Raw genomic sequence first — 21,162 nt, forward strand, 5'->3', positions numbered from 1 at the left:
TTTCTCATTGGTACTTTACTCATTACATTATTTTAATTCAAATTAATTCCCCTTTAGAAGTATCACCTATTTTCTAGAAAAATTGTAACTCATAAATACATACGCATCATGAAAAAAGGTGAACTAAACTTTTTCAATATACCTAAGCATGTACTTCTTGAATCATTCTGCTCTGAGCTGGGAATTCATGAAAATCTTAAATGGAGATGAAGCAGGGAGAGAAAAAACAATGTAGCCAAGTGTTATCAAATGTATATGCTGTTTTCTTTGTATTTTCAAGGATGCGAGATCGGATATTAACCTTAAATAAAGACAGTGACACATTAAAATTACACAAACAATTATTTTCTGGTAAATAAAAACTGAAAATTTTTGACTGCTGACAGTACTGGACAACTGTAGTGGGCTGGTGCTGGCTACACACCAGGCAGCCACGAAAGCCCCTCACTCAATCCTCTGCAGCTGGACCAGGCAGAGAAAATATAACAAGGGATTCATGTGTTGAGATAAGGAGTGGGAGAGATCACTCATCAAATACCATGACAGGCAAAACAGACTCAACTAAGATATATTAATTATATTTATTACTAAACAAAATTAGAGAGGACAATGAGAAGTAAAATAAACCCTTAAAAACACCTTCCCCTCACCCCCTCCCTCCTTCCCAGCTCGACCTCCTCCCCCAGTGGCACAGGGAGACAGGGAATGGGGGTTATGGTCAGTTCATGACCTGTGGCTTCTCCCACTGCTCAGGGAGAAGAGTCCTTCCCCTCCTGCACTTTGGGCTCCCCTCCCATGGAGACAGATCTCCATGAACTTCTCCAGAGTGAGTCCATCCCATAGGCAACAGTCCTCCCCAAACTGCTGTGGTCACTCTTCCACGGGTGCAGTCCTCCAAGGGCAGGCTGCTCCAGCCTGGGAGCAGGGCCCCTCTCTCCATGGGTCTCCCACAGGGTCACAGCCTCCTCCAGGCATCCACCTGCTCCAGCATGGGCTCCCCCATGGGCTGCAGGTGGATCTCAGCATTGGGAACATCTCCTGCCCCTCCTTCTTCACTGACCTCAGTGTCCACAGGGTTGTTCTTCTCACATCTTCTCACTCTGCTCTTCTGTGGCCACAATTACAACTTCACAATAACTTTGTTATCCCCATTTCTAGTTGGCCCAGCTTTGGCCAGCAGCATGTCCATCTTTGGAGCAACCAGGGATTGGTTCTGCCAAACATGAGGGAAACTTCTGGCAGCTTCATACAGAAGCAACCCATGCAGCCCTGCTGCTACCAAAAATGAAGCCATGTAAATCCTATGTAAATGTAGAAGTTATGTAACTCTGAAATAAAACTTTAAAACTAAATTGTTTGAAAAATATTGCATGGACAATCTTGAAAATGTCCTCTTTCTCTATCTTCAGTAATCAAGCCTATTCAGCAACACAGTTTAAAAGACAGAACTTCAACATAGAGAGGCTTATTTTGAAAGTCACTATTATAAGAAATTACCAGGAGAACAGGTCATATCTTTCAAGTTCACAATTGTGAATGGGTGTCAGTAATTCCTATTTGTTTCAATGATCTCCGTGACACCATTACTTTTGTTCTCTTCTAGACACGTATCTCTTTTCTTAGTAAAAGTAGCAAACAGTGTATCCATCATTCCCAAAACTTCTAGTAGCTCTTCTTGATAGTCAATTTCTTTTCCAATAGCTTGCTGGAGTTTCAAGAACTGTTTATCAACTATTGCTGACTGCCCAACCACAGGCTGATAAATGTCTGTAAAGAAAAATATCAGTTAAGAATCCATAGATGTATAAAAAGGCAAAAATTATATTAGGTAGTTAGAGATACATTTAAGGATTCCAGCAGAAGTCCAACATTCTGAAAAAATAAGACAACTTTAATGTTGTCTATTCTGAAAGCAGAAGCTGTATGTACTTACAGCAGCAGTATGCCAAACTCACAGAAACAGAAGTTTTTATGACCTCACATACTATTTTTACATCACTAAATAAGAGGAAGATATTTGTACTATGTAAACACAGAAACATGAAGTATCAAAGGTACTGAGAGAGCACAAGGAGCTTCCTGTGCAAACCAAATCCTGACTATGGTCAAAGTTATCTGGAAATATCTCTTTTTTGGATCATTCTCTTGACACTAAGCCCACAGATATAAACAGAGCCATTAAGGTTTGGTTTCTTAAAAATGTAGCACTTTCAATCTTATTTGCAAGCTAGCTATATGGCTTTGAGAATCTTTTTTGTATTGTCTTACCAGTGATCATATCGGCAACAATAACCAGCACAGGAGTAAATCTAGGCTCAATCACACGCCTGCAAAATTAGAAGACATTCCTATTTTACTGGTTTTGTCAACTGTACTCCACCACCAACAAGCAGCTTTCTCACACAGGCATACAGACAAATTTTTCTTGATGAAGAGACATCACAGAACAGCAGTCAGAGATGTAAGTCAAAAAAACCCACATATGTGGTATTTGCCCTCTTCCTTTCAGGAAGCCAGTGGGGGATGGAGGAGTGTCAAAAAGCCTTGAGTACATAAAAACACAAATTTCATCAGGGAGACAGAAAATAACAGACTAAGGGTAGAGTGTCTGGCAAAGAAGTAGAATACCTCATCAGCAAAACCATTCTGTGCTAACAGGTAAACTGTTTCAACCCTATCCCAAAACCTCGGTATCAGAATAGAAAAGGCATGTGAGATTTCAGGAGTACCAGTGTTCTACCAGTGATCTGTTGAAACTGTGGCGAGTTATTAGGGAACAGAAGTGTCAAAATATCCAGAGGGAGCTCATGTTAAAATAATACCTTGCCACAAAGGTAAGCAGGAGATTAACTTGCTTCTCATCTCGGCCCGCAAGTGCGCTTCTCAGTGTTCCTCTGCGATGCAGTTCCTGCATGACTGCAACTGTGACTTCAGGGGTATGAAGCATGATGGGTGGCTGGACACATATAAGAAGAGTTTAGTACCAAGGCAACATCTTTACACACAACACTGGTGTCAGCAAAACCAAAACAGAACCCAACTTAAGACTCCTTTCTAGTTATACGCTAAAACAAAATTAGTATGACATACAGGGAAAATTAACATCAGGTGATGCATAAAACTCTTGTCAAGAAGAAAATGCCTCACCTCCAGTACTGCATCAAGAGCCTTGGAAGACTGAAAGCTCCTCAGCAGCTTATCGTATTTTCTCAAAACACGTTTTACAGGTTTACTGACACAGAAATCTTCCTAGAATTCAAAAAAATAGTTCACAATACACACACGCACATAATGGATTAGATACATTTATCATGAATAATTTTATATATTATATAAAATTATACAATATATAAATTTAATGAAAACAATATAAATAAATTTTTATATTATATTTATATTTATATATTATTTTATATAATATTTATATGTTATACCCTTCCCCTTCTCCAATTCAGCACATTCAAATAAACCAATTTTTCAGAAATGTTTCAGCACATATTTTCTTACCACATACCTGTTTTGGCATGTAACTTTTTCCTTTCACATAGGTTCTATATGCTGGTTGTCTCTTCTTTTGAGAGCTTTCATTCTTTTCTTCTGGTTTTCTGTGTTTAACATTTAGCACCCCATTGGTCATGCCTACAACTATGGTTTCATCTTCAGGCTAGCACAAAGAAATTACAGAGTTAGGACCCAGTGTTTACCTGTGCTCTATCATACACATTTTTATAGTTTTGTGTTTCATTAAAAGGTTCAAATCACAGTATCACAAATGACTTAATGTGGAATGCACCTTTTTGAGTTTCCATGATTGAATACTTTGTTCAAGGCAGGGACAGCTTCCAGGCTATGCTCATAAGCAACATCATAGACTGACTAGTGAATCAAGCTCAATTATGCATTAACACCCTTCTGTAACTATAAGGTTTTGCTTTTTCCAACAGCATACCTTTGGCTATTAGGTACCATACAGCAGGCATGAACAGAACCTATGAGAAAGCAAAGCTACCATGGAACAGCAGGATTTGAAAAATAACTGAAAGTTATTTTCAAAACACTGGTTCAAAACACTGGTTCAAAACACTGGTTCAAAACACCAGTCATTGGTATACGTAACTTCACTTATATAATGAAGCGGGTGTAAATTTCACCCAGAAAAATTTGGATGCCCCATCCCTTGAAGTGTTCAAGGCCAGACTGGATGGGGCTTTGAGCAACCTGGTCCAGCAGTGTCCTTGCCCAGGGCAGGGGGCTGAAACTAGATGACCTTTAATATCCCCTCCAACCCAAGCCATTCTACGATTATATGATATAATAAAAGCCTACAGAATTATGACAGGAATAGATGGAGATCAGCTGATGAATGGCTCATTTAAGGGCATCAACTGAAGGTTATGAAGATTCAAGTGGAACAATAGGGAGCAATTCTTCACACAAGTATCAGAAATGTGGAACTTCTTATCAAGGAATCTAGGCAAGGTTTCAAGTTTAATCAAGCTCAAGGAGAGACTGAACAGGCTTATGCAATAGTAATTAATTGAACTACACTGAAACTACACTTTGATGAGTTCATTTCTCATCTGAAAATGGAATTTGGGAGAATATCAATACACTTGCCCTGTGTTTAGTTTTTCTATATGCATTTCCTTATGGCTGGCTACAGCTGGAAGCAGCATCTGGAATTAGACCCACCTTTGATTTGACTCAGTAAAGGCATTATAATGTTCTTGTATGACCATTTAAAATTCAAATTGTTTAGTCAAGAGAAAACAAGATTATACTTCAAAAGATGTATTATACACACTCTAGAGATGTTAAACTACAGGTATTGCATATTTTCCAGATGCCATGGGGTCTTAAAAGGCTGTGGCACTTCAAAAGAAAAAAAAAATCCGAATTTATTTTAGCTCAGCTCCTCTAGGTAATACAGTAGGAAACGAAGACACTACCCACACATACCTTCTACATTCCAGCAGAAAAGGACAATTAACAAAGGTAGTAAAGACCCCTCACAGGCCCATCCACATGTCCTTCAAAGGCTACATAAGGGGGTACTACATGACAACAGTATTGCTTAAAAACTTGTGCTAGCCTCCAAATTTCTGGCCAGCAGGTAACTTATCCACTGTAAATCAAGTGCTTCTGAGAAGTAAGAGTCTCTGCTGTCTACTTCCAAGACATGCCTTGATAAACAAATTTGTTTATGCTCACAATCTTCTCCTTTCTTCCTCAGACCAACCTGACAGCAACTTTTAAAGCAAGTTCACAGCCTATTCTGAATTTCTCAACAAATTAACTACTTTTTTTTTATTGCTGCCATGTGAAAGGACTCACAGCATTCTGGAAAGGCAAAAGGTGAGTACAATCACCTTAAAGTCAAAGGACCTGCTTCTAAAGTGAATACTTTCCCTATGATGTACACTGTCATTCATAAACACAAGACATTGCACTGATCTAGTCAGGTAACACGGTATTTGAATCTATTATGCTTAAAAACTCTTAGTGCTTGTTATTCAGGAGAAACATATCCAACCCTACTTTGCATGTACACCATTCTTTTGAAACACCCAATAGCCACGAAAGCAACAATTATTTACTTTAGTTTCTTAAAAGGTATCAGGAATTCACTTCTGGTCTAGGAAGACTTCTAATGCGCTTACCGACAACGCAAGACTGAGGATGGATGTTGCATAGTTGAAGCTGTGGACCACTTTGTAGGATGTAGTACTGTAAATCTTCACATGCCTACATGGAAGAGCAAAGATAAAAAAGCTGTAAGTAGAGATTTACTGCAGTCACTTTACAGGAACTTCATCACTCTCATCTTCTACAGATCATTCAAGGAAACTGAGAATTAATACAATGGATTCCTCAGACTACCACTGAGCTTCTTAGGTATTACTCCTGCAACAATAATGTTAAAAGGTATCCCATAAGTCAAGTCAGGAGTGCTCTTACCTCAAAAAAGGTGAAAATGGGGCAAGAACAGAAGAAGATATTGAAGGCAGGCGTAGTGATTATTTGAATTCAGAAATGCATATTAGGAAAACACTAAGACAGCATCTCTTCAAATTTGTTCTTAAATTTTAAATACAAGATCTACTAGCAATATCTGGGAGTAAATCTGTAAATAATCTTGTATCCAGCTGCCCTTTAAGGATTTGGTTGGAAGCATGAAAAATTGAACAAATCAGAAAACAAAATATATTCTCTTACAAGCACAAAAGCTAGTGTTATGTAATTCTAAAGCCTGAGGTAGCCTAGGAAATACAAGAGAGAGGAGGAAAACAGATGCAGTGTCCTTTCACATCACTTTGTATTTCTAATGTCTAATGTCTCAGACACAAGACACCAACTATCAGTACTCATCAACTGAAACCAAACAAAAAAAGCAAAGAGGTCACGTTTACAAGCACTCTTGGGTACAAGAAGCAAAAGCAGCGAGACACAAAACACGGGCTTTAAAAAGTGAATACTAGTACACTTTCAGATATTTAAACTGTATTAAAGTTAAAAACAGTTAACTTCCAAAGACTGGAAAGGTCAGTTTAGACATTTAAAAAAATTGAACCTTTATTGAGAAGTTCCCCATATGCATTCCCAAATGGCACACACAATCCTTATTGATATTCAGATTAGTGAGAAGAAAGATTAAATTGTACCATAGAATCATAGTAACAGTTTGAATCATAGAAGCATAGTACAGTTTACCACAAACAGATTAACAGTGATGTGAAATAATACCTTTCAAAGAAAAAAGGTCCTAAAGAATGCAACCATAAGGAAGCCACAAAATATACCAACCTGTCGAGGGATCCTGACAACAACCTTTGTCCAGAGCTGTTCAGGCACAAACAAGTCACAGTTTTATGGTGATTTTTAAGTGAAACTAGTAACTGTCCACCTTTTAGTACATCCCAAACTTTGACATATCGACCTCCTGTGAAGAGGAAGCACACAAAACATATATGTGTAAATATTTATGCTTCTCTGAAGAAGTTTTCAGAGTGATGCAGTATTTCCTTCACAGGTACTTTTGCCTCTTAAAAGTTTTCTGTACCTACTCACCATCCTCTTCCATTCTATCTCCTGGCACAAGCCTGCTCTTTTTTTAGGCGATTCTGAATGGACCTGAATGATTCAACCATTCTCCAATCATACTCATTACCAAAAAAATCTTTAAACTATGGGGTTACAGTGCCTCTGATGGAATAGCAACAAGAGACTAAAAAAGCTTGTCAACATGCTTTTTGTCCCATCCTTTCAAAATCTAAGTATGTTAATTCCTTCACTTTAGAAGTGGGCCAAATAGAGTCTGCATTTTGTTATTACAAATTATTTTGGGGGCAGGGAGGAAGTGGAAACTACAAGAATATTAAATCAAAGGCAAAAAGGAAAGACCCCTACTTGCACCCGCCACATAAACGCAGATTCTTACGGAAGATTATTTGAGAAATCCAATTATTACATCACTTACCACTTCATTATCAAACTAAAACAGCACACAAAAAGCAAGTAGCTGAAGTATTCTTCAAATGAGGACCACAGAAAAGGTATTTGATTTATTTGCTCTTATAGAATTACCTGCAGATACTAGCAGTCCACCAGATGGAAAGAGAAGCACACTCTCCACAGGATGGCCGTGTTCTATTGTCATGACACTACTCTTTGTTCGTGCATCAAACAGTTTCACAGTGTGATCATAGGAACCTGCAAACATCAGCATAAATCAGTTTCATAATTTCAACTAGTTCAAGAAGTAAAACAGCTGTGTACTATCATCTAAAGGAGTTCCGGGCTAATAGCAATAGTTTTAAATCATACATGTAAAAACACATTGTGACTTACCTTGGCTAGTTTACAGCCTTGGGGCAACAAATTTTCTAATTCTAGCCCTAGCTACCTGTCAGTCTGTAAAAGTAATTTGTTTTCATTTCATTTTACTTCCATGAATGAAGTGTATTTGTAATAACAAATATCAAGCAAGCTGATGAAACTTACCTTCTTGTGCCTCAGGAAAAAAGGAATACTAGGGTTTTTTCACAGTTTTCCACAGATTGATACAAAGCTACTGCTAGGAAAACCAAAAGCAGCTGGTTCCAAGTAACTCCACATGACCTCACATTTTTGAGTCTGCCAGTTATGGGCTGTACAAACTAGAGTCCTGCTCCAGAAACTTGGTACAACATTTCAGTCACTCCCAGCCAAAGGATACATTCACAATATTTTCTTTCACAAGTTCTGTTAACCCTAATAGACTCAGTTCCTGCAGTTTCCCCTAGAACATCAGTGTCAAGCTTAAAAAGCAAGCAAAAAAAGGAACAATAAAGTAGGTATTGCACAGGCAAACTGATCCTTCATGACCAAAATACAATAAATATGACCCTAGTGCATCAAAAACTATCTTTCAGCATTTTTCTTCAATTCAATCCAAAAGAAGTAGAAATAAAAAACAAAACCAAACCTGTTATGAAGACATCTGCATTCACTTTACTTGCACAGCCACATCTCACATAGTCAGTATGCTCACTGTAAGAGATGATTTCTGTCGCACTTGGAATATCCCACAATTTTGATGAATAATCATCACCACCAGAAAATATTCGGTATTTATCAGACAGGAATCCCACTAGATGAACTGGTCTAGAAAACAAAGTCCATAACACCCAAAGTTAAAATATATTCATGTTTCAAGAACAGTTAGTTTGTATGAAGAGTTTATTAAAGTACTCTAACCTAGAAGTGCAGTGTTTAATATCAGAACTTACGAAGCCTCACTTTATAACAGCAAATTTCAAGTATGGCTGCTTTCAAATATCTTCTTGCCCTTTAAAATCACTACTGAAGTCTTTGTTATCACTGTATTATCCCAACAGGAATTGGCAGAACACACAGGTATGCAAATGCAGGTGTGCACAGGTATGAAGTTAACCTAGCCATTGGAACACCCAATTTGCAAACAGACCTCAAACAGAAATTCTCTGAAGGTCAGTCTGGGTATTTCCCACTGAAAGGGGGATTCTTCTTGTTCTACGTAGATAAAACACAAATCAATTTTTCATAGCACAGAAGTCTGTTGAAGCATTACCACTGTCTTCTCCTCACTGATACATCAGAACTCCTAATTTCTTCCTCACGTCACGCTACCATTATGCACTTTTTCATTTTTGTTTTTGAAGCTTTTTAAGCAATTCCTGCTTTTCCTGGAGTTTTTCTTCACTGATTTTGTTTAGACACATTTTAAAAATCTTTTCCTACCAGCATCAAATAAGATGCACTTATCAATGCAATGTACTCACAAGACAGTATTTACAAAACATAATAAGAGACACCTGTGTGACAGAGAAAATGTATTTACTTTTCTACATACTTGATTCGTATTTAATTTTTTTAAAAACTCGCTCCCCGCTCCCATTTTAAATTTAAACCTACTTTTCAGTAAGATCTCCATGAGACAGTAGAAAGCAACGTAACTCAGTTCTACTCAGATTTTCAGCAGCATGTGAAGCAGACATACGACTATAATTTAATGTAAATATTGAATATTGCTGAGGCACTTAAACGGGTTGCCCAGAGAAGATGGGGATGCCCCTTCCCTGGCAGCGTTCAAGGCTAGGCTGGATGGGGCTCTGAGCAACCTGGGCTAGCAGCAGGCGTTCCTGCCCTGTGGTGGGAGGGGTGGAACAAGGCGATCTTTAAGAAACCACCCGGTCTGTGATGAGCCTCTGGTGTGCAAACACAGCACAGAAGCTTTCGCACGCAAACAAAACAAACCACTCCTGCCTTACTTGGTATGACCCTCGAACTGCCTGAGCGGGGCTTTACCGCCGACGTCGAAAAGGGAGATGCTGCGGTCCTCGCTGCCGGCGACCAGCAGGCGCCCGTCGTCCCTGTAGGTGGCACAGTACGCCGCGTCCCGGAAGCGAGAGAACGTCTTGATGGGCTCCTGAGAGTACCGGCCGTAGATGTGGATCTGCCAAAACAAGAGGGAATTACATCTCCTGGTGTCATGCCAGCTGAAGAACAACAGCATAAAAGCCTCAGAAAGGCCACTTACCCTCGAGGATGCTGTGACAGCGTAGTTATATGGCGGGACAGGGGAGAAGTCAATTTTATTTACTGCACCGAATTCCTTTATCTGAACAGGTGTCTAAAACAGTTGTGATAAAGATCGTTAAATACACATAAGGACACCATCAAATATGAAAACAGCAAAGTCAAAGCTATTTTTCCTACAAAGAATTTAAAACTCCATAATAATCAAAACGTTTTTTAGGTGCAACGGTAATAAGTTTCACTTCTGACAGGCCACTCCTGCTGTTTTAATTTTTTTCCAATTCACTCATTACAACTTACCCATTAATTACGTGGTCTGAACTTAAAAACTAACTCATACGTGTTTAAAAAAATAATAATTACACCAAGGTAGTAAAAGATGTAAAAGTAGTAAAAGAAGACATTCTGGACCAGTAACTGCGACTGCTGGGCTTCCTCCTACCTTGTATCCCCGCCAGTACAGCGTGTCCTGCGTGATCCTCTCCCCGAGCTTGGGGCACGCCTGGACCACCACTGGCTTGTACGCGGCCATAACGCGGGACCGGGCTGGGCCGGAGCTCAGCGGGAGAGGCTCGGGACGCGGCGGAGGCCCGAATGCGCCGGCGGGCTCGGAGCACACGCGACACGCCGCGCCTGCCGCGAGGAGAGATGGCGGCAGCACCGGCAGTGCGTTATCAGAGCGCGCCTCTCGCCGGCCAATCGGCGCGGCGGCCAGACCGCACTTCCGGCAGTGGCGGCGGCGGCGGCTGAAAGCCGAGGCGAGGCTGGGCCCGGGCCCTAGCGCTGTGGGGCCTGTCCTCACCGGCTGCCTCCAGGGACTGGGGACTCCTCCAGACGTGCCGGGAGCTGCGCGAAGCGCGACCCCGCCCCAGACTTCCCGCGGTACTGCGAATAAGCCACAGGTATTCTGCGGTTGCCTTTATTGGTTTAACGGGATTTGTTTTCCTACGTATGTGGTAGAAGCAGTTTATTTTACTTAGGTTGCAAAAGACATATGGGAGCTAAAAGTCGCTTTAACTTTTCCCTCAAGTCTAATGTTTCTGGGAAATAAAGTCATACTATAGCTTGTTCTTAGCTTGGTATAAATCTGGTTGTTGGGTGGGCTTTTTTGTTGCAATTAGGCAAATATTCTGAAGCGTCGTTTCACATGGATGAAATTCCTACTGGCTTAATAGCGGAGTTTGGTTTAAACATCCAGGTGCTGAAACATATTTACGTTTTGGTCACTAACTTCTGACAGCAACAAGATTGATATTTCACCGGTGTTTTGACTGACAAAAATAAATGCCATAAACTTAAATACAGTTTAATGTGTCTTTATGCATTGTTTTACCAGAATGTTCTCAACCAGTGTTATGTCTGTTCAGTTGCAGGTTGTCCAGAAAATTTGGCTTGGCTGGCCAGAATTGCTCCAGGCTGAAAACAATGAAGAACCATTTTGCATGAAACTTGTACGGGACTGAGATCATGGCATCTTCAGCAAACTTAGATGTCGGGGCCCAGTTAATTGTGGAAGAGTGTACCACCAGCTACAGCCTTCCACCCATGCCAGACATTAAAGTGGAGCATCAGCTTGACACCAGCACAGAAGAGGGCCCAGCTCAGAGTGTCACCATGGGGATGAAATTCATTTTGCCCAATAGATTTGATATGAATGTCTGCTCACGATTTGTGAAGTCTTTGAATGAGGAGGACAGTAAAAATATTCAAGATCAAGTCAACTCTGACCTTGAAGTCGCATCTGTCTTATTTAAAGGTTGAATTTATGGTACAAAATATTATCTGTGTACTGTGTCATCCTGCTAAGTTATTATGCTTTCTAAAAAAAGAATTTCTGTGCTATATGTGTATTGATCACTTTTCTAAGATGTGTTCCTCTAACGTTTTTTTAATATGCTTAATGGATTATTAGTATAAAAATTTTCTCCAATATTAATTCTTATGCTACATTTCGAATATATATATAAACTGAAAAATCAGGGGCACAAAAAGTTTTTGAAACTAGTAAGAGCTGATGCTAATTAGCAAAACAAGCTTCCTATTTAGCTGATGCTAATTAGGAAAACATACTGGTGTAGGACATGCCATTCTGTATGGCATGTCCTACAGCAGTATGTTTCTTCACAAAACACTGCTGAAAGCACTTTATGGGCACTTCAATAGCTTTCAGCAGCACGTTGTATCTTTTCAGGAGGGTGAAAAGAGTGTGGGTCCTGTCTTTCTCCTGGATGAGTATTCATCAGACATTTATAATGCTGTTAAATTTTATCCAGGAGTCAGAAGAGCCCTGGTGAAGAAGTTAATAAATGTTGTCTCCACTCGTGCAGTGGACTGGTTAGGGAGCAGGCAAAGGCTGAGCAGGTACCTGAGTGCAGGTCTGACCAGAGCTGCATCATGTTATTGCGTTGGAGAATTTTTATGAGAAGATGATAAGTAGAGCCTTCTTAGGTAATAAATCCATTTCAGGGATGTTGAAAAATCAAGACAAAGGCTTCCCTCATTTAGATACTAACTTGTCTCTGGGTGACATTATGCCATACTGAACTTAGGAAGTAGCGTAATTGTTTTATGCTAGAAACATTATAATGCAGCCCTTTATTCAGCTTTCACAATACACAGTGGGAAAAGCAAATGTCACAAAGCTTTCTTAACATAGATTTTAAAGGTCTTGTGATACTTTACAGTGCTTTACAGTTTGACTTAGAATCTATGGCTTGCTTTTAATGCTCTATTAGTATTGAAATCCTCTCTGGTTTTTGTTCAATGTAGCTGAGTGCAACAGCCACACTTCTCCTTCCCCTGGTATCCAAGTAAGACATGTTTATACTCCATCAACTACTAAGCATTTCTCACCAATAAAACAATCAACTACACTAACTAACAAACACAGGGGAAATGAAGTCTCTACAACACCTCTACTTGTAAACTGTAAGTATCTTTCTGCCATTCTATTAATAATTTTGTGAACTATATTTTGGATGCTTGACAAATTTGTGCAGTTTTTTTGTTTGGTGTTGTAATGAATTTAAAGATAGGAAAAAACCACTGAGATAGTCTTTCCTTACCTATACTTTTTAAATCAAAAATTAGATTCTAAGTTGTAAGTTAATGTACTTCATGCCCATGTTTTCAGAACTTGTGCATCTTAAAATTAGATGATTGGTAAATGCTGCAGGATACTTAAGATGTAATGTAAATATTGAATACTGCGTCATGATTGTCACAGATCTTGAAAATCAAGGAAGCATTATTTCTGGTGGGATTTTTTTCTGAATTGTCAAGCATTGCCTTTTTAAATTAATTTGCTGTAGTTTACTTTGTAGTAAATTATTTTCTCTATAAATTACAAGTCACTCGTTTTTAAAGAAAAATGCTACTTGCATGGAAAAAATTAATCGGGAGCTGCAGTGTAGGCCACTGAACAAAATACACCATCTTCCTGAACAAACTCAACTTTCATGTGGTGACTTGGAGGAGGACAGTGAACATTTACAGTTAATGTAATCATTAGCTAATTTTGTTACTACATCATGTGGATAATTTATTACATTTAGCCTCCTGATTGCCTTTCAGGACTGCTCCAAGTTGCAGTCATCAAAACCATGCACCCATGCAGTTTTCTGTGGGATCGGAGGTTTTTTATGCATAATCTCTGCAATAACAAAAGAAATCCCTCAGTCTTAGTTTTCTCCTCTATATATCAAGTTATGTATAGTTTTGTAATGTCTAATCTATTCCACATTGTAGGGAGTGGGAGACACACTAGAGGCTTCCTTTGTTGACTAGTAGGACAGATCTTCTAGTGATTCAAGTGTGATTTTTAAATTACACTTCCTTAATCTATCAAAATGTGTTTATTTTCACTTAATAAATGGGTCTTAAAATAATCTTGGGTTGCTGACCAAAAAGTAGTGAAGACAGCATGTTACTTTGTAAAGAGTCAGTGTGGGAAGTATCCTTGCTTTCAAAAATAACTGCTCCATTGCTTTAAAATTACCTAAATCTACAAAACTCTTCAGAAAATTTTCAATGGTTTAATTGTGATTTAAGTTCAGAGCCTAAGGTAGAATCATCTACACTCTTGATTCCAAGTTCTGTACTGCTGAAGTCAATGGACATGTTATGCTCAGCTCTAAATAGAGCAGAATTAAAATTGCTCTATGTAGCACAGCTTTTGCTTCCTTTTTTGCAGCTTTATCTGTTCATCAGCTGGCTGCTCAGGGAGAAATGTTATATCTGGCCACACGTATTGAACAAGGTGAGACAGAAGAAGATTAAATGCCTTCTTTTTTTTCTTTGGGCCATTTATATGCTGTTGTGTTTGACCTTTTCACCAAAGGAGGACGTTTGAGGTATCTGTTCTTTGCAGATGTGGACTAATATTTAGTATCAATCTGTTACTCACTCACTGTATCATTTGCATTTTAAATTAAAACATTAATGTTAATAGCAGTAGGTAAACCCCTTCCTCTTCCTGTTCTCTAGGGGTATATAGGTAATCCATGATACTAAAAAAGGAACATGTTAATTCTGTCACAGCAACTTATTTAATTTTATTTTTAATTTATCTTTGTCATTTAAAACATACTCGTATTGATGGTGGCTTTCCAATTCTATTTAATCAATCAGCATAAAGATCTGCATGTCACTAATGTAAGCCATGCCTCACACCTGCAGTGTAATAGTACTACACATTCTGAATAGTGTGGCATTTGTGTGTCCATAATACATGTGCAAAACTTCAGGTCTCTCTAATATATTTATGAATTTAGTAACATTAGTAGTATATTCTTACTGCACTAATAGTAATCACCCATGCTTTCAGTGCATCCTTATTGAAATGTTTACTGGAAAACAGGTAATGAGTCACTGAGTCTAAATACTTTGTAATGAGCCATGTATATGAAAAGCAAATCAATTCTAGAGTGTTGGTAGCAGTTAAAAATGCGTATTTTGATGCTATGATAAGCATGGGATTTATAAAGTACTTAGATATTAAAATAAAATCCAGCTGAAATATTTGTCAGCCAGTTGTTAAAAGAAGTTCTTTTCTTCTTCCAGTGGCACTCGATGTAGACCTTAATTGTTTTCACAGACCACTTTATTGATTACACAAACTTTGTGAGGAATGGGGTTGTTTTACCTATATTGCTGTACAAGTTCATTCTTTACAAAATTGTTTGGCTCACTCTATTGAAAAAACAGTCTACAGTATAATACAGGATGTACCTCTTTATTTTTCAAACATCCTTTATCTTCTTTACAAAGGTGAAGCCCAGATTATAGACAACTTGTAATTTTCTGAGTAAAAACAGAGTTTGATTTATAAAGCTTAAAAACTTGAATTTTAAATTATTAAACTAAAGGCTGAAATTTTTCTTTGGTCAGTTGGATGTGTTTTTCTTTCTTGGACAGAGATACTACCACCACCACCACTGGGACAGAATTTTGTTTTTAAAGTTGAGAATGACATTTAGGTCACACTGGTTCCTGGTGAATAAATGTTACCATCAACATATTTCACCAGCTGATACAGTGCAGTGAGAAAAGGATTACTAAGTTATATATTTTTCTCTGAACAGAAAATTTAATCAATCATAAGGATGAAGAAGGATTTACCCCTCTGATGTGGGCTGCAGCTCATGGGCAGATAGCAGTAGTGGAATTTCTCCTCCAAAATGTAAGGAAAGAATCACAATTGATTTTGAATTCATTTACTCTTTAGTTTGTTTTGCATTACTAAGTTTGTTAATGCTGCTACAAGCTTAAAAGTTTTAAAGTTAAGGTCTGTGTAAAACCTCGAATTTGCTTCTTTTTTTTAAATTGATACTTTATTTCAGGGTGCAGATCCTCAGATTCTGGGCAAGGGGCGAGAAAGTGCTCTCTCACTGGCCTGTAGTAAAGGATACACTGATATTGTCAAAATGTTGCTCGACTGTGGAGTTGATGTCAATGAGTATGACTGGGTAAGATTCTAGCTTGAATTTAGTCAGAGGGTGCTTTGGTCAGAAAATTGAAGCAGGACATAGCACTGGCCTGAGTTTAAAAATTGTTCTACCTCTTCTGAAATACTTGAGAGTTTCAAAACTTCTATAGGATAGGAGAAGGTAATGCTACTAGTTCTGACTTCATGGTAGAAAGAGAATGAGACCAATGCTGACTTCTTGTTGAAGTGTGATCTTAGTGTTTGAACAGTCTACAAAAATGATGGAAGTTGTGAAGATCTAAAACCGAACCTCATTTTTATAAAACCTAGGAAGTCTCTTACTGGTATATAGAAGCATATTTGTGTATTAAGGAATTACAGTTGCAGACTGCTTAATCGTTAAGTGTCTGAGGCATTTCTCTGCTTTTGCAGAATGGAGGCACACCCTTGCTATATGCAGTACATGGGAACCATGTGAAATGTGTTAAAATTCTTCTTGGTAAGCAGACTGTCCAAATTATCATTAATAATGTATGATCAGTTCTCACTGTCAGAAATGTAATTCTATCCCTGTTTTACATAGAGAGTGGTGCTGATCCAACCATTGAAACAGATGCTGGCTATAATTCCATGGATTTGGCTGTAGCCTTGGGCTATCGGAGTGGTGAGTATTGCAAATGTAAACCCTTTAAAAAAATTAATTTTTGCAGCTCCTCATTATGCTGCTGTAATGGCCCAATAGATGTTTTGCAGCTCTTAACATGTTACCTGTCCAACAAGTCTTAATAATCCTAAATGCATTTGGCCAAAATGGGTAGGAGCTTCCATTCTTGTTTCAGAAAGTCAGGTACTTAGTAAGAAAATGTCCCTGACCTGGCTCTATATCACTGGACACAAATAATGGTGTTTAGGGCTGATGCAGCCATGAATCAGATAAGGCCTGCAACCCTCCTGAACCCATCACCCTACTTGACTGGAATGATGTTATGTAGTTCGCTAAACCTTGTTCAGTCAGATCAGCTCTAGCTCTAGTTTGTCTTGAGGCAGACAGTAATCAGTGAATTATAATATCTGGCTTGGTTATGGAAACCAGAAGCAAAGAAGGGACTCCTTATTGTTTTTTCCCTCACTGCTGCTGTCATTTTGAAACCTGTGAAACGTCTGCTGTTACAGAAATGAATGGAATCAAAAAGTAAGCTGAGCACTGTATGTGTAGCTTCTCCAAACACTGCCTTGTGCTTATGAATGAGCCAGTGTCATGGTTTAACCCCAGGCAGCAGCCAAGCCCCACACAGCCACTCAATCACTCCCCCACCAGAGAGATCAGGGAGAGAAAAAGTGTAATAGGGAAAGCAAAGGCTTTGCACACAAGGAGTGTCTTGCGCACAAGTGCACACAAGCAAACAAACCAAGGAGTTAATTCAGTGCTTCCCATGCACTGGCAGGTGTTCAGCCATCTACAGGAGAGCCAGGGCCCATCATGCAAAATGCTTACTTGGGAAGACAAATGACATTACCACAAGTGTCCCCCCTTTCTGCTTCTTGTCCCCACTTTATACACTGAGCTTGGTGCCACATGGTCTGGAATATCCCTTTGGTCAGTTTGGGTCACCTGTCCTGGCTCTGTCTCCTCCCAGCCTGCCAAGCACCCCCAGTCCCTCCCCAGTGTGGCTGTACCAAAAGCAGAAAAGGCCTTGGCTCTGAGCAAGCCCTGCTCAGCAGTAACAAAAACATCTCTGTATTATCAACTCTCTGTTCAGCACAAATCCAAAATAACCAACCCCATGCCAGCCACTGAGAAGAAAATTAACTCTACCCCAGATGAAACAAGCACAGCCCAACTTCACAGGAGTTTACATAGAAGAATGCTTCAAGAGCTCAATCTCCAAGTGCTTCACAGAAGTTTCTCATAAATGCTTCTGCCTATTTTCTGTTTGTAGGCTAAAAATTTGCTTTCCATTTGCTATCAGTCTGTTCAAACCAAAGAACTGGTGATGACCCCCCAAAACATTGTTTGCTTATCTGAGAGTATTGTTTTTGCATTATATAAGGCTTTTACTTTCTGAAGGAATGCTGACTTATTCACAGAGTGAATTTATACATGTCTGGTTTTTATTATATGATTGCACAGGACAAGCAGATATCTGCTAGAAAAAACAGTATAACTCTGAAAATAGCGAAAAAATAAATACTAACCTCATCTCTTTCTCTGCTTTAGTTCAGCAGGTTATTGAGTCTCATTTATTAAAGCTACTTCAAAATATCAAGGAATAGTGATTGGCTCTTCTGCAGGTGCCACATCTTGGCTTGGAGATTTGAACTGCTGTTTAGCTCTAATCAGTAACAAGAGTTGGTTGTTTTGTAACTTTACCTCAGTGCAACTATTTGCTGGCTTTAGTTAAGCTTTTTAGTGTTCTTCCTCTTCTTTCACTGTTGTTAATACAAATGTGCAATGTCATCCTTTTCTTAAATATATTTTGTATAATTTTAGAAGAGTCAGTTGTCATGCATGAAATTATTTGTAAATAAACCCAGTTTTGACCATCTAAATGTTTACACTTAGTGCAGTGGGTGGCACTATGCCAAGTGTCCTACTTCATCACATTATCAATACATATTCACAGGAAGAAATGTGTTTAGATATTGAGGGATATCACCACAAAAGATAGATACCTGTATTGTTAATAATACCAAAATGTTCACTGTGTGTGAAGTTTTTGAGACCCCTAGTTTATATTTATTTTGGCTGGAGCCAGAACAGGGTTCATTTTTGCGATAGAGAGGGGGTGGCTAGGATGGAGAGTTTACTCTGTATCACTTCACCTCATTGCTAAGAGTAGGAGGTGGTCCCTTCCAGGGTGAAGGAGTTCCTTCCAGTCAGGGTGGACTGGTTGCACTGGGGTTGGTGGAGCTCTGCAGTAAGCAATTTTGCATGTGAATCGCTCTGTCTTTTGTACATTGTTGCTGTTAATGCTTGTTTTCTTACCTCATTGCTGTGTCCAGTAAATTTTTTTTATTTCAACCTGTGATCTTTACCTTTTTTGCCTCGAATCTCCCTTTCAGTCTCACCCCAGGCGAAAGCAGAGAGGGAGTGGGCGAGCAAGCAAAGTGGCAGTGCATTTGAAGCGTCTCTCAGTGGGAGCACTAAACTGGGCAGTACAGTTCCTAAACCACAGCAGTCTTGTTTGGCACCTACTATGGGCCAGGAAGGATTGAGATTACAGATAAGATCAGGGGTAACTAGAAACAAATTTGATCTAAATATATGCTGTATTAGGTAGGAAGCCACTGGTCACAGTGTAGCTTTGTCTGTTGGTGTGGGTGTTGTACCTAACCCTATGTACATTCCTCTATGTGCTCGTCCTGACGGTATTTTTCAGAGGAGGGAGAGGGATCAGGATTGTTCCGTTGCTGTACTGTGTGACATCAGTTCATGGCATGATAGCATCAAGGGCAGTGAGGGTCATTTCGGATATGTATTCAGTGCTGGTCTCCTACCCTTACCTCAGGCACTACGTTTTGGGACTCTATTAATATAATAGTCATGTCCAGTCTGGCAGGGGAGAATTGGAAAGGACGATTTTCCCCATCTTTTCACTCCTGTTACAAGAGCTTTTGAGAATTCTGAATTCCCTTTGGATGGTTAAGAAGAGCATGTTCTTGTTGCTAAGTCTGGCAGGTCTCCTCAGTGCGGTTTACATCATGTTTAGATATTTCTAGGGAGGTTATTCAGACATCTGCCCTGAGGGTAGATAGTCATGAGTGGCATGGAATGTGGGAAAAAATGGGCCAGCTTTTGAAGGATTATTGTGCTTCAGTGGTTTGGAAGTTCACCTGTGTCTGGAAAATCCACAAATGCCAGAGTTCTATGTCCAAAAAGGAGACAAAGGAGTCCTTCAACTTCATTCAAATAAAGGGGGAGAGTCCTCTGGGGCACACACGCCTGTCGGGATTTCTCTCTCAGGGTTTCAGAGGGCGCAGCCTCCTTTTATCCCAAACTCCGGGCTGCACGTTTCCCTCTTCGTTTCCCCACTGGCTGAGGTACTAGGAAGGTACAGCCTTCCCAAACCACCAACCCCATGTGCTCCCTTGAACCTGTCTTTTTACCCCAAAGTTGAGAAGTTCAGGCTTGTGCAGACTGTTGTCGATCTCTACAACAAACAAGCTGCCTTGAATTTAGTAGAGACAGTAAGACCCATTTCAAAGACGTTAACACTCATACCTTCACCCAATAAATTATTTGTAAAGACATTAGCACACATATTTCCTCTTGCTCCTGAACAACTATGAGATCCTGATGAAGTCGCATAATATGTGAAGGATAACTGGTGTAGCAGAGAGGCACGAAGTTAGGCAATGTGCTGGGCCCTGGCTACTCTTTCCTGGACGTTGCTTGACCCTACACAGCATGCTCAGGGGAGAGGCAAGAAAGCAGACCACCAGGCACCGTGGCCACTCAGACTGCAGCTGAACAACCTCTTCTGGTAGTGTTGCAAAACATATATAAGTATAAAATTTTTTATTTTATAACTTTGGTCAAGTTTGTTCACCTTTGGCCCGGAGGAAGGGATCTGAAGTTTGTTTTCAGGCCATTGCTCCACTAGGTGAGGCCTGATGAGCTTAACATCTCAACAGACTGGGAGCAGCACTGAAGAGACAGAAAAGATAACAGCCGGCAACAGCCATCAAGGGCCATTAACGGAACATCCATTCCAAACATCCCTGGCATGGTCGGAGACGCCTGGTCAGGGAAAGCAGAGATGAGGACCTAATTAGCATCGGAGGCAAAGAGATTTGTAACGAATGAGAAACCGAATACTAAGAACTACATAACTTGGAACCAATGAACATTGAACCAACGAATTTTTTCATTTTGACTGTATAAAGTTTGTGAAAAATCTGATAAAATTCACGTGTCATGAAATTACATTCTCTGCACACCCAGACTACATGTGGATAAAATTATTTCTGTTGCACATCTTGGCAAAAAAAACATTCTGGCCAGAAGTAAAGTAATGCCTTGATTATTTAACACTAAAATCGTTGTCAGATAGTTTTGGTTTTTCACACAGTTTAGGTGACAGTAGCAATCGCCCCTACACAGAAGAAGAAATGCAAGATCAAATCAGTTCTCACAGGAAGGAATGAGGAGGAAGCAGGGCTCTCTTAATAGGAGGAAG

General features: G+C 39.5%; 2 protein-coding genes across 5 annotated transcripts; one reads left to right on the plus strand and one right to left on the minus strand.

The window, feature by feature from the left end:
* Positions 1-240: 240 nt before the first annotated feature.
* UTP15 (UTP15 small subunit processome component) lies at positions 241-10,693 on the minus strand. Of its 2 annotated transcripts, XM_036403796.2 has the most exons (12): positions 10,499-10,693; positions 10,058-10,150; positions 9,789-9,973; positions 8,465-8,643; positions 7,585-7,710; positions 6,805-6,940; positions 5,661-5,745; positions 3,515-3,664; positions 3,148-3,249; positions 2,823-2,956; positions 2,269-2,327; positions 241-1,767 (listed from the first exon to the last, which is right to left on the minus strand). In XM_036403796.2, the coding sequence occupies exons 1-12, from the start codon at positions 10,586-10,588 to the stop codon at positions 1,544-1,546; spliced, it is 1,563 nt and encodes a 520-aa protein (XP_036259689.1). In that variant the 5' UTR covers positions 10,589-10,693; the 3' UTR covers positions 241-1,543. The 2 variants fall into 2 exon arrangements, with proteins under 2 accessions (XP_036259689.1, XP_036259688.1); XM_036403795.2 differs by having other exon boundaries at positions 9,789-10,150.
* A 102-nt stretch (positions 10,694-10,795) lies between these two features.
* Positions 10,796-20,928, plus strand: ANKRA2 (ankyrin repeat family A member 2). Of its 3 annotated transcripts, none has more exons than XM_036403352.2 (9): positions 10,796-10,958; positions 11,424-11,812; positions 12,826-12,984; positions 14,249-14,314; positions 15,639-15,736; positions 15,897-16,022; positions 16,415-16,481; positions 16,566-16,646; positions 20,618-20,928. In XM_036403352.2, the coding sequence occupies exons 2-9, from the start codon at positions 11,524-11,526 to the stop codon at positions 20,632-20,634; spliced, it is 903 nt and encodes a 300-aa protein (XP_036259245.1). In that variant the 5' UTR covers positions 10,796-10,958; positions 11,424-11,523; the 3' UTR covers positions 20,635-20,928. The 3 variants fall into 3 exon arrangements, with proteins under 3 accessions (XP_036259245.1, XP_036259243.1, XP_036259246.1); XM_036403350.1 differs by lacking the exon at positions 20,618-20,928 and adding an exon at positions 18,201-19,004; XM_036403353.1 differs by lacking the exon at positions 20,618-20,928 and adding an exon at positions 18,206-19,004.
* The last annotated feature ends 234 nt before the right edge of the window (positions 20,929-21,162 follow it).

The sequence above is a fragment of the Molothrus ater genome, chromosome Z (genome assembly GCF_012460135.2).
Source record: "Molothrus ater isolate BHLD 08-10-18 breed brown headed cowbird chromosome Z, BPBGC_Mater_1.1, whole genome shotgun sequence".
NCBI classification, from domain to species: domain Eukaryota; kingdom Metazoa; phylum Chordata; class Aves; order Passeriformes; family Icteridae; genus Molothrus; species Molothrus ater.